This window comes from Hyperoodon ampullatus, assembly GCF_949752795.1.
Source record: "Hyperoodon ampullatus genome assembly, chromosome: 2".
Lineage (NCBI taxonomy): Eukaryota > Metazoa > Chordata > Mammalia > Artiodactyla > Ziphiidae > Hyperoodon > Hyperoodon ampullatus.
Window position 1 is genome coordinate 110,485,843 of NC_136915.1, and position 11,606 is coordinate 110,497,448.

At 58.5% G+C, this 11,606-nt stretch overlaps 1 protein-coding gene across 1 annotated transcript; it reads left to right on the forward strand.

Annotated features, from left to right (window-relative positions):
- Nucleotides 1-5,799: 5,799 nt before the first annotated feature.
- Nucleotides 5,800-11,517, forward strand: ZNF687 (zinc finger protein 687; the record flags this gene model as incomplete). Its single annotated transcript, XM_079696554.1, has 8 exons — nucleotides 5,800-7,908; nucleotides 8,058-8,236; nucleotides 8,657-8,833; nucleotides 8,928-9,090; nucleotides 9,236-9,568; nucleotides 9,693-9,805; nucleotides 10,000-10,141; nucleotides 10,289-11,517. 8 exons carry the CDS (start codon nucleotides 5,800-5,802, stop codon nucleotides 10,784-10,786), a joined length of 3,714 nt encoding a protein of 1,237 aa, XP_079552680.1. The 3' UTR covers nucleotides 10,787-11,517.
- Nucleotides 11,518-11,606: the final 89 nt, after the last annotated feature.

Here is an 11,606-nt window from a genome sequence, read left to right on the forward strand (position 1 = left end):
TCGTTTCCATAGTTTTGCATTTTCCAGAATGTCACATAGTTGGAATCATACAGTATATAGCCCTTTCAGATTAGTTTCTTTCACTTAGCAATGTGCATTTAAAGTTCTTCCATGTGTTTTCATGGCTTGATAGCCCAGCTTTATTTTTCTCCTGGGCAATTTCTTACATGGTTCTGTATATTTTTCACTTATCATATTTATTGTCTTGTCCACAGGAATGTATGTATCACAGGGACAGGGATTCTTGTCTGTTCTGTTCACTGCTGTATCCCCAGTGCCCACAACAGTGTCTTATAGACGGTGCTCAAGAAGTATTAGTTGAACTAAAATATTTCTTAAATACAATTAGTGTATCTAATTGAAGAACAAACCTATCCAGAACCCTCCTGGCAAGGGAATATGTGAAAAAGTGTTTAGCTGTCTGCACTCCTAAGAATTTCAACTTCACTGCCTTCGACCTTGGGCAAGAGACCTAACCGAACCTGTCTGTGCCAGTTTCCTGATCAGTAAAATGGAGCTAATAATAGCACTTCCCTCACAGGGTTTTGGTAACGATTAAATGAGTTACTATACATAAATTCTCATAATAGTTCCCACACATAGTGCGTGTATATGAGTAGTAATTATGGCTCCATACAGGAAGACTCAGAGAAGGAGATGAGAATGGAATGCCGGTTGGCTACATCCAGTATGCGATTCTAGTTAGTTGTTCAGAGGTGGACGAGGCGCCGTGAGCTGGGGCAATTGCAGGCAACCTTGAGAAAGACGGCGCCGGAATGGGGGGCACTAATCCCATTTGCCCATCGCTTTACAAAGCGCTTTTACATTCTAAACGCTTGAAATCCTCACAATCATGTCTGGTGGGCATTATGATCCCAATTTTATCCATGAAAAAACTGGTTCGGGGAGGTTGAACGACTTGCCCGATGGAACCATGTGATAAGTGGTGGCCCCAATATTCCCATCCAGAGGTTCTGATTCACACCTCAATACAGTCGCTATTACCCACGCAAACTCTCGGGGCGCGCCAGAGTGTCTGGGGTCCAGGGGTCCTGGACAGGGTAACAGAACCACCTTAATAACAACATCCAGGTTGTCAGCGGCTGTGGGCAAGGCAGGATGTGCAGGCTCACCGGCCGGCTAGGGTGTGCGAGAGCTGGCACGCTGGACTTGCAGACGAATTCTGCAAGCGCTTGCGGATTAGAGAGTATCAAGGTAACTCAATTTCCTAGCATCTCCTCCCCTTCCCCGCCTCCAGGGGGCGGGGCAACAAAGCGCGGGAAAACCGGCCTCGACTCCACCCTCTACCCCCGTGCTGGGGGCGGGGAAAGGAGAACTCTTAAATGGGTAATGGACACGGGGCGGGTTTCCCCCTCCCCCATCCCCGTGCTTAGGAAGCATTCCACAATGCCGCTTTAAGACCCCGTTGGAAATGGCCCAGGCCACGCCAGCACGCTAACGTCACCTCTCCCCTACTTCCGGTCTGCAAGCCCGTCCCAGGCTTCAGGTGCCGGTGCCTTCCACACTCCAAATCCCGCCCCCGCTACAAGCCCTCCTGCAGAGGGAGGAGCAGTAGGTGACGCCATCGCCCAGGAGCTAGCCCGTGCGAGGACCCCATCCATTCAGATTATATGACGATTTAGACAGTGGGAAAACCGCAAGGAAATGGTCAACCAGATGACGTGATGCTTTCGGTGACGTCCCATTCTATGACTTCTGCACGGCATGACTGACATTGGGGTTTAGCTTGAGAAAACACCGCAAACGGATCACACATCCGGGCTCCACTCGGGGCCAACGCGGTTCTCCTTAACCTGCCTTGCAACAAATAGAAGCGGAGAGTTCTCTAAATTTGCATAAGTGAACTGCAGGCTTCAGGGATCGCGGCCAATAGAGAGTGAGGGGGCGGAGACACACCTGGGATAGTCACCTCCTCCTGTAGGAAAGCAGGGAATCAGACTGGCTTCTTTTTAAACGACAGTGGCGGAGGCCAATCATTTTTGAGATGCACAGATGGGGCAGTGGGCCCCGGCGCAACCAATGGGAAGAAGCATCTCCAGAAGGACTAGGCTTCTTGCCCAATGAGGCTGGGAAGCCTGTGCGGAGCTGTTTCCGAGCGGCGGTACTTAAGACCAACCCAGTACGGAGCTGGGCGGGGCGCAGTACTGAACGACGGGGGTCTTGACCAATGGCGAGTGCGAAAGCGGGCAGCCCAGACCTGGAACGCGAAGGGAGCTGAGGGAGGGGGAGGCTGAACGGGAGAGAAGCAGGAAGTAGCGGCGGTCGTGGGGAGGGCGGCGGCGGCGGCGGCAGCGACCGGAGCAGGGAAGAGACCACCGGGTCTCGGCCCGCACTGGGAGCGGAACAAGTAAGCGTGCCTGGGGTAAATACCCGCCTTTGGCCCCGCCCCCTGGGGGGGCGGGTAAATACCCCCGCCCCTCCCCCACTTAGTCAACTACCCCCTCTCCGTGCCGCCCCCCGGGATGGCTTCTACTGGGGCCCCGACGTCGCCTCCATTCCTTGGGGCCCGTGGGCGAAACTCCTAGCCTGTTGAAAGCACAGCCCCTAGCAGGGTAAACGTGGAGGGGGGGTCGGGGTCTCCAACTCCTGGCGCCCCCAGCCCGAGAGGCGTCCGAAGCGCGGCCCGGGGACTGGAAGCTGCGGGATGTCGCGACCTAAAATGGTGTCCGTGTCCGGGGGTGGGGGCGGGGGAACTGGGCCAGGCCGGAGCGGAGCGTGCACCCCGACTGGGCACGGGTCAACGTCCGGGCCCGGACGGGACCCAGGCTTGTGCCCCAGGCCGCGGCGTGCCTTCCGATTCCTCCCCAGTCTCGAGAGAGCCTCGGGAGCCCTCGTGGGGAGGAGGCTGCGCTGCGCAGGGAGGGAGGGGAGGAGGTCGGAGTTGGGACGGACCCCGGCTGGAGAGCTGCGAGTCTGGCAAAAACTGTCCCCTCCCCACTACTCTCTTTCCACGCCTCCCCTGCTCCGGTGTAGTCTTGGGCCGGGAGGTGCTGCGCGGCAGCTCCCCGAGGGCCTGGCCTGGCCAAGGCCCGTCCTTCCCTTAGCACGCTGGTGAGAGCTAGAAAAGCGCGGCGCGCCTCAGTTTCCCCTCTGGCTTCTCCCATGTACACCCCGCCCCCTTTTCGTAACCCTGGACATGCTCCCCGCGCCGGTCCTCGGCAGATGGCAGGGGCTTAATTCCGGCCGCTGCCCAGCTTGGCGGCAGTCTAATCGCCCCCGGCCGCCGGCCCCTTGCCCTGCTCTGCACAGCAGGCCCCGGGCCAGGGAAGGGGACGCGGAGCCCCCACCCGACCCAGGCCAGTTCACCCTCTTCCTGTTCAGCCCTTTCCTTTGGCTTTTGGGGAAGAACAGAGGGAAGGAGGGGGGCTGGAGCCCAAGAGACAGGGCGCAGCAGCCGCAGAAAGGCCTGAGCCGTGGGGCGGGGAAGCCTCTTCGGCCTTGAGCTCCGCTGCTTGATCTACTGTCTGCTCCTGGCTCTCCGATGACCTCTAAGTCACTTGGACGCCAAAGGGGGAGTTGCTTGTGGGAGGCAAGTTTGCAGATGTTTTCTCATAGTCCCCACTGATCTGTGCTCCACCAGCCCACTTTTCTGAGGGCCTGAGCGGAAGGTAGCTCTGGTCTCTTGGGGTCGGGAGGGAGCCGGCCAGGGGAGGGCCCTAGCGATCCAGCTGGGCAGAGGCAAGGGGCGGAGGGCTTTGTTTAAACCCAGATCCTGTAAATTAAGTAGACGGGGATGAGAGGAGCACTCCCCTTTCGTTCTTCCTCTAGTTGGTACCCTCTCCCTCCACCCCCATCTTGGTCCCAGCAATGCCAGCTGCCACCTGCTGGGACTATCTCCAGTTACAGTCTAAAGGCTGGAAAGAGGTGAGAGAATTGGCCCTGGGAAATGGCTTGCCTTGTGGGCAGGGAATGTGGAGGGAAAGAGACTTTTTCAGTTGCTTCTTCCTAGGTATAGAAACACTTGTGGGGAGAAATGGGTAGGGAACACACCTGGGTCCCCCACAAGCTCTAGGCTGGCCTTCTTGTTGGTTTAGTGCCACATAAGTCTTGTGGGACCTTTTTTTTTTTTTTTTTTTTTTTGTACTGGGACAGATGGGGGTTGGGTGAGACTTCCTGGGCCACTGTTGCCAAGGGAAAATGAAAAGGGTGAGGAGTGTGAGTTGGGGATAAACTGGGGTGAGGAGCTCAGAGCAGAAATGACAGGGGTGAGGGGCCTGGCTTTTCCCCGTTGAGGCAGCTGTGCTGGATAAGCTCATACCCTGGAGTTTTAGCCCTGAGAGCAAGATGGGGAAGGAGGGAAGGAGGAGGGGTTGGCTAGGAGAGGGCCAGGCACTCTTGGGAAGGTAGGTGAGCGAGCAGCAGGTGTTTGTGACAGGAGAGGCCTAGGCTGGGGCCCTTGTGACCAGACTGCTGTTATGGTTTTCCCGTTTCTTCTCTTTGTCTCTTTCTGTTCCTGTGTCTTATTCTTTCCATCTTGGTCTCTTGGGTAACTTCCCTGAGCCCACTTCTCCTTGTTAACCAAGCTAGATCTCCAGGTGCCAGTAATGATCCCAAGTGGCCCAGACTTGAGCTTACATGACCCCTGACTCTTGTCTCTGACCCCAGCCCTAGATTTCCGGTGCTTATTCCCTCCCAGCTCCTTTTCGGCCTGGCATATCCTTGTTGCCCTAGCTGTGATAATAAATCATATTCTGGGTTCTGGCTCTCATGTTTATGATTCATATCATGCTCAGAACAACCCTATGATATATAGATTACTTGTCCCCTCTTTCAGACAGCAAAAGTAAGGCGGTGGAGTAACTTGCTTATACAGCAGGCCATTGATAAGGCTGGAACTAGAATCAATTCTTACATCTTGTCTTAAGTCACATGCCCCTTTGTACACATGGCCTTTCAGATCTCTGTGGACCCCCAGAAGATCCATGAAGAATATGAATGGATCCCATGCTGCCATGAATGAGCCCTTAAACCTAGAGCATCATGTACATCCTCCTCCTTAATAGTAGTATTGATTAATTGATTCTGTGCTGGGCACAGGAGGGGTTGAAGTGGTTTCAACTAAGATGCTCACTGAACTCCCTCCGTGTCTACTCCCTTATCTCTTATCTGTATTTTTTTTTTAAGATTTACTTATTATTTATTTTATTTATTTTTGGCTGCGTCAGGTCTTAGTTGCGGCATGCGGAATCTTCGTTGAGGCATGTAGTATCTTTCGTTGCGGTGTGTGGGCTTCTCTCTAGTTGTGTCACGCAGGCTCCAGGGTGCGTGGGCTCTGTAGTTGTGGTGCGCGGGTTCCAGAAAACGTGGGCTCTGCAGTTTGCGGCCTGCAGGCTCTCTAGTTGAGGTGTACAAGCTCAGTATTTGTGGCGCGCGGGCTTAGTTGCCCCCACAGCATGTGAGATCTTAGTTCCCTGATCAGGGATCAAACCTGCGTCCCCTGCGTTGGAAGGTGGATTCTTTACCACTGGACCACCAGGGAAGTCCCTTTTATCTGTATTTCTGAGAAGTCTCTTTTCCTTTGCTTTCTCTGGATTTTGGTGTCCTCCCTGGAATGTGCATACTACATTCCTTTCAATTTTAGGGTTTGGCAAAACAGGTGCCTCCACCAGCTCTCTAGGATTTGCACTATGGTGGAGGTGTACCCAAGTCAGAGTGTGCGTGGGTTCTGAGAGCGGATGAATTTGGAGATCTTGAGGGAGGAGGTCCAGCGTTCCTGCTTCCAGAGGTCTCAGTTTCTCTCTCTTCTTCCTGTTTTCCTCAGGTCTGGGACCTGTTGCCATGGGGGACATGAAGACCCCTGATTTTGATGACCTCCTTGCTGCCTTTGACATCCCCGACATTGATGCAAATGAAGCCATACACTCTGGGCCAGAAGAAAATGAGGGGCCAGGAGGCCCAGGGAAGCCAGAACCCAGTGTAGGAGGTGAATCTGGAGAAGCAACAGCAGCTGCTGCCGGGGATGGCCCTGGCTTGCCCGCCCAGGCCTCTGACCATGGCCTGCCACCGCCAGACGTCTCAGCAGTCAGCGTCATTGTCAAGAACACTGTGTGTCCTGAGCAGTCAGAGTCCCTGGGTGGGAGTTCAGGAGGGGAAGGGGCCCGGGCTGGGGGAGTGACTAAGGAAGGGTCTATGGGACCTCGTCTGATGCAAAATGGTTTTGGGGGCCCTGAGCCATCCCTTCCAGGAACCCCACACTCTCCAGCTCCTCCCAGTGGGGGTACCTGGAAAGAAAAATCCATGGAAGGGAAAGCTCCCCTGGACCTCTTTGCTCATTTTGGGCCTGAGCCAGGGGAGCATCCCGATCCCCTTCCTCCCTCTGCGCCCTCCCCACCTCGGGAAGGGGCCATGACCCCACCTCCTTTCTCCTCTCCCTTTGAGCTGGCCCGGGAGAATGGCCCAGCCCTGCTGCCCCCTGGTTCTCCCCCACTGCTGGGGGCCTTGAAGCAGGAAAGCTGCAGCCCTCTTCATCCCCAGAGCCTACCAGGCTCAGGCTCAGGCTCTAGCCCTGAGGCCACGGGCGTCCCTGCCAGTGTCTCCCCTTCCCGGGTTGCAGGGGTGTCCTTCTTCAAGAAGTCTCCAGGGCACCAGAGCCCTCTTGCCTCCCCTAAAGTGCCCAGCTGTCAGCCCCTAAAGGAAGAAGAGGATGAGGGACCAGTGGACAAGACTCCCCCAGGAAGTCCCCAGAGTCCCTCTAGTGGAGCCGAGGCTGCAGATGAGGACAGCAATGACTCCCCTGCCTCCTCCACCTCCTCTAGGCCCCTCAAGGTACGGATTAAGACCATTAAAACATCCTGCGGGAATATCACAAGGACTGTAACCCGGGTCCCCTCAGACCCTGATCCCCCTGCCCCCTTGCCTGAAGGGGGCTTCCTGGCAGAGGCTAGCCTCCTGAAGCTGTCCCCTGCAACCCCGACCCCTGAGGGTCCAAAGGTGGTGAGTGTCCAGCTGGGTGATGGCACGAGGCTAAAGGGCACCGTGCTGCCCGTGGCCACCATCCAGAACGCAAGCACTGCCATGCTGATGGCAGCCAGTGTGGCCCGCAAAGCCGTGGTTCTGCCTGGAGGCACTGCCCCCAGCCCTAAGACGATGGCTAAGAATGTGCTGGGTCTGGTGCCCCAAGCGCTGCCCAAGGCTGAGGGGAGGGCAGGGCTGGGGGCCGGGGGGCAGAAGGTGAACGGTGCCTCGGTGGTGATGGTGCAGCCCTCTAAGCCGGCCACCGGGCCGGGGGCAGGGGGTGGCACGGTGATCTCACGGACCCAGTCCAGCCTGGTGGAGGCCTTCAACAAGATCCTCAACAGCAAGAACCTGCTGCCTGCCTACCGGCCAAACCTGAGTCCACCGGCTGAGGCCGGGCTGGCCCTGCCTCCCACGGGCTACCGCTGCCTCGAGTGTGGGGACGCCTTCTCGTTGGAGAAGAGCCTGGCACGACACTATGACCGCCGGAGCATGCGCATCGAGGTCACCTGCAACCACTGCGCCCGCCGCCTAGTCTTCTTCAACAAGTGCAGCCTGCTGCTGCATGCCCGTGAGCACAAGGACAAGGGGCTCGTCATGCAGTGCTCGCACCTGGTCATGAGGCCGGTGGCCCTGGACCAGATGGTGGGGCAGCCGGACATCACTCCCCTGCTGGCTGTCCCACCTGCCCTCGGACCTCCAGCCTTGCCTGCCTTGGGCAAGGGTGACGGGGCCGTCACCTCCTCCGCCGTTACCGCAGTTGCCGCTGAGGCCCCTGTGCTGCCACTCTCAGCGGAGCCGCCTGCCGCCCCTGCCACCTCTGCTTACACCTGCTTCCGCTGCCTGGAGTGCAAGGAGCAGTGCCGGGACAAGGCCGGCATGGCTGCCCACTTCCAGCAGCTCGGGCCCCCCGCTCCTGGCGCCACCAGCAACGTGAGTTACTTTTCCCAGCCCCTCCCTGGGACAGGGACAGCCAGATGCCACGGGGACAGGATCTAGGAAGGTGTGGGGACTCGGTTAGGAGAAGGAATGGGGGACAGGCCACTCCTCACAGACTCACCTGGTTTCAACCCCCTTGACAGGTGTGCCCAACCTGCCCCATGATGCTCCCCAATCGCTGCAGCTTCAGCGCCCACCAGCGCATGCATAAGAACCGACCTCCCCACGTCTGCCCTGAGTGTGGGGGCAACTTTCTGCAAGCCAATTTTCAGACCCACCTCCGGGAGGCCTGTCTGCATTTCTCTCGCCGCGTAGGATACAGGTGCCTCCCACCTCTCCTCCCCATAGTCCCTCAGCACTTTTCCTCCTGTACTTGGTGGTCTCGTGGCTCCTGGGACCAGCCTTTCAGATGGCCTCTCACGGAGGCGAGCCCCGTCTCTCCTGTTGAATCACTCGGCCCCGGTGTGTTAGCAAATGCAGCCAGAGCGCTCTCTGCCTTCCCCTCGTTCCCCACGGAGAGGCAGCGGGCGGGGCCCCCTCCGGAGCATCAGCTCTGCCTCTCTGCCCCTCGGGCTTCCCTTGGGGAGCCGGGTGCTGCAGCTCCCTCCGTCCTCCACGTGCCCGTGTTCCCCCGCTGATGAACTCCTTAGAGTCCACCCAGTCCCCGAGAATGAGTGTGGGGTTGGAGGTGGCTGTGGAGATGCCCGCAGCTCACCACGGCGCCTCCTACTTACTCCCCAAGGTGCCCCAGCTGTGCAGTGGTGTTTGGGGGTGTGAACTCCATCAAGTCCCACATCCAGACGTCACACTGCGAGGTTTTCCACAAGTGCCCCATCTGCCCCATGGCCTTCAAGTCTGCACCCAGCGCCCACGCCCACCTCTACACCCAGCATCCTAGCTTCCACACGCAGCAGGCCAAGTGAGACCCGGGGAGGGAGCGTGAGGAGGGGCGGGTGTAGGGGGCTGGGCCTCGACGGGGCAGGATGTCTGCACTGTCTTCTCCACCCGCCCAGGATGATCTACAAGTGCGCCATGTGTGACACAGTCTTCACTCACAAACCCCTCCTCTCCTCGCACTTCGACCAGCACTTGCTGCCCCAGCGTGTCAGCGTCTTTAAGTGCCCATCTTGTCCTCTGCTTTTTGCCCAGAAAAGGACCATGCTGGAACATCTCAAGGTACAGGGGTCAAGGGATGGAGGCCGGGTGCTCAGCTGTGTTGACCGGGGACCCCTCCGGAAGTGGGAGCAGGGGAGGAGCCAGGACTCTGGCAAAGCCAGGCCCTCCCCCACACCGGCCATCCCCCCTTGTCTCCCTCTCACAGAACACCCATCAGTCCGGGCGCTCGGGGGAGGAGACTCCTGGGAAAGGGGCCGGGGGTGCCCTTCTGACCCCCAAGACTGAGCCTGAGGAGCTGGCTGTGTCTCGGGGAGGAGCAGCTGCCCCTACCGAGGAGTCTTCTTCATCCTCAGAAGAGGAAGAACTGCCCAGCTCCCCTGAGCCTCCTCGCCCAACCAAACGGCCCCGGCGAGAACTGGGGAGCAAAGGCGTCAAGGGCGGGGGTGGGGGCCCTGGAGGCTGGACCTGTGGCCTTTGTCACTCCTGGTTCCCTGAGCGTGATGAGTATGTGGGTCACATGAAGAAGGAGCATGGCAAGGTGAGTGGGGTGCCCCCGGGGAGCAAGGTGAGCTATAGGGGCAGCATTGGGATTGACCTGTGTGGCAGTGGGGATGGGGTGCTGCATGGAGCCTGGCTGAGACCCCCAACCCCTGCTCTCCTAGTCAGTGAAGAAGTTTCCCTGCCGCCTGTGTGAGCGCTCCTTCTGCTCTGCCCCCAGCCTGAGGCGCCACGTCAGGGTCAATCATGAGGGTATCAAGCGAGTTTACCCATGCAGGTAACCCTTACCCCCTGGCCCCCTTCCTCTTTTCTGTCCAGCAGGGTGCCCCCAACCCTGGTTCCCCAAAGTACCTTCCCACCTGCCTCTTAGGTCTGAGTGGACTGATGGTTGAGGCCTCCTTCTGCTCAAGCCACGAGCCTTGGTCTTTGGGCTGTGCCGCTGGAGCCCACCCCACCCGCTCTCCCCTTTAGGTATTGCACAGAGGGAAAACGCACCTTCAGCAGCCGCCTGATCCTGGAGAAACACGTCCAGGTGCGGCACGGCTTGCCGCTCGGGGCCCAGTCCCCTGGCCGGGGGAGCGCCCTGGCTCGGGGCCCTGGTGCCAGAGCCCAGGTAGGCGGAGGCCCACCCTGCTGCATGAGGGCTGTGGGAGCGGGAGCCTGCGCGGTTATAGCCGAGGCCTCAGGAAGCTGGGCAGGGGTGCCAGGGACGGTGGGGGTTGGTGACAAGGAGGCCCAGTTTCTTTACTCTCTTCTCCAGGGGCCGGGACGGAAACGCCGTCAGTCCTCTGACTCTTGCAGTGAGGAGCCTGACAGCACGACACCTCCAGCCAAGTCCCCCAGGGGTGGCCCCGGGGCGGGAGGCCACGGCCCCCTGCGCTACCGGAGCAGCAGCTCAGTGGAGCAGAGCCTCATGGCGGGGTTGAGAGTGGAGGGCGGTACCCAGCAGTGCCTCGACTGCGGCCTGTGCTTCGCCTCCCCTGGCTCCCTGAGCCGGCACCGTTTCATCAGCCACAAGAAGAAACGGGGTGTGGGGAGTGCCAGTGCCCTGGGCCTGGGGGATGCGGAGGAAGAAGCCCCCCCTCCTTCCAGGTCTGACCCAGAGGGGGGAGATTCACCCTTGCCAGCTTCTGGAGGCCCACTGACATGTAAGGTCTGTGGCAAGAGCTGCGACAGCCCTCTCAACCTCAAGACCCATTTCCGCACACACGGCATGGCGTTCATCAGGGCTCGGCAAGGGGGCAGTGGGGACAACTAGGGCCCAGGCCTGGACTCACTAGCCCCCTCCCTCTTCCTTGGGAGCCTGGGTCACTGCTGCTGCCTGGTCCCTGGGCTGGGGAGTTCCATTAGAATTCATGTTTTGTTCAACTCCTCTCCCGCTAACCCCCAAGGACAAGCTTTCGAGAATGGTAGTTATTTGAGGTTCCTGCCTTGGGTTTGGCCCTTGGGTCCTAGTAGAGTGGGTCCTCCATTCCTTCTTTCTGAGCCCAACACTAATTATTTTCTTGCTGCAGCCCCCCATGTGGGACGGGGGGGTGGGAGGACGGGAAGGCCCAATGCTGGGGTGGTCAGGGGCACGCTCCTCAACCCCTGTGGGCACAGATGGCAGCCCTGGCCTTGCCCTAGTGCCCCCCCTCAGACTCCCTGGCACTCAAGCCCTCCACCCCTGCAGTGCCTTTCACTTATCTTTTTTTTTTTCCCAGAAATCCGGGGTTGGGGGTGGGGGTTGGTGGAGACGAGTCCTGTCAAGGGGGTCCCAGGGAGAGGAGGGGACAGGCTCTCAGGAATCCTTTATTCTTGTAGTAATAATAATACTAACAGTGGGGGAAATGGGAAGGAGAAAACCAGACCATTAAAACTGCTCGTGGTTTAATCCCCATTCAAGCTCCTCTTTTTATGTGACTTAGACAATGTGGACGTGTCTGGGAGGGGGCGAGTGACAAAGCTGGGAAGGCCCTTCTTCAGGGAAGAGGTGGTATTGGCCGAGACAGGCAGGGAAAAAGCAATCTTCCTCCACCTCGTTCTGTGTGGTGCCTTTTGTATCCTGGACACTGAGGCATCTGTTCACTCCCTACCCC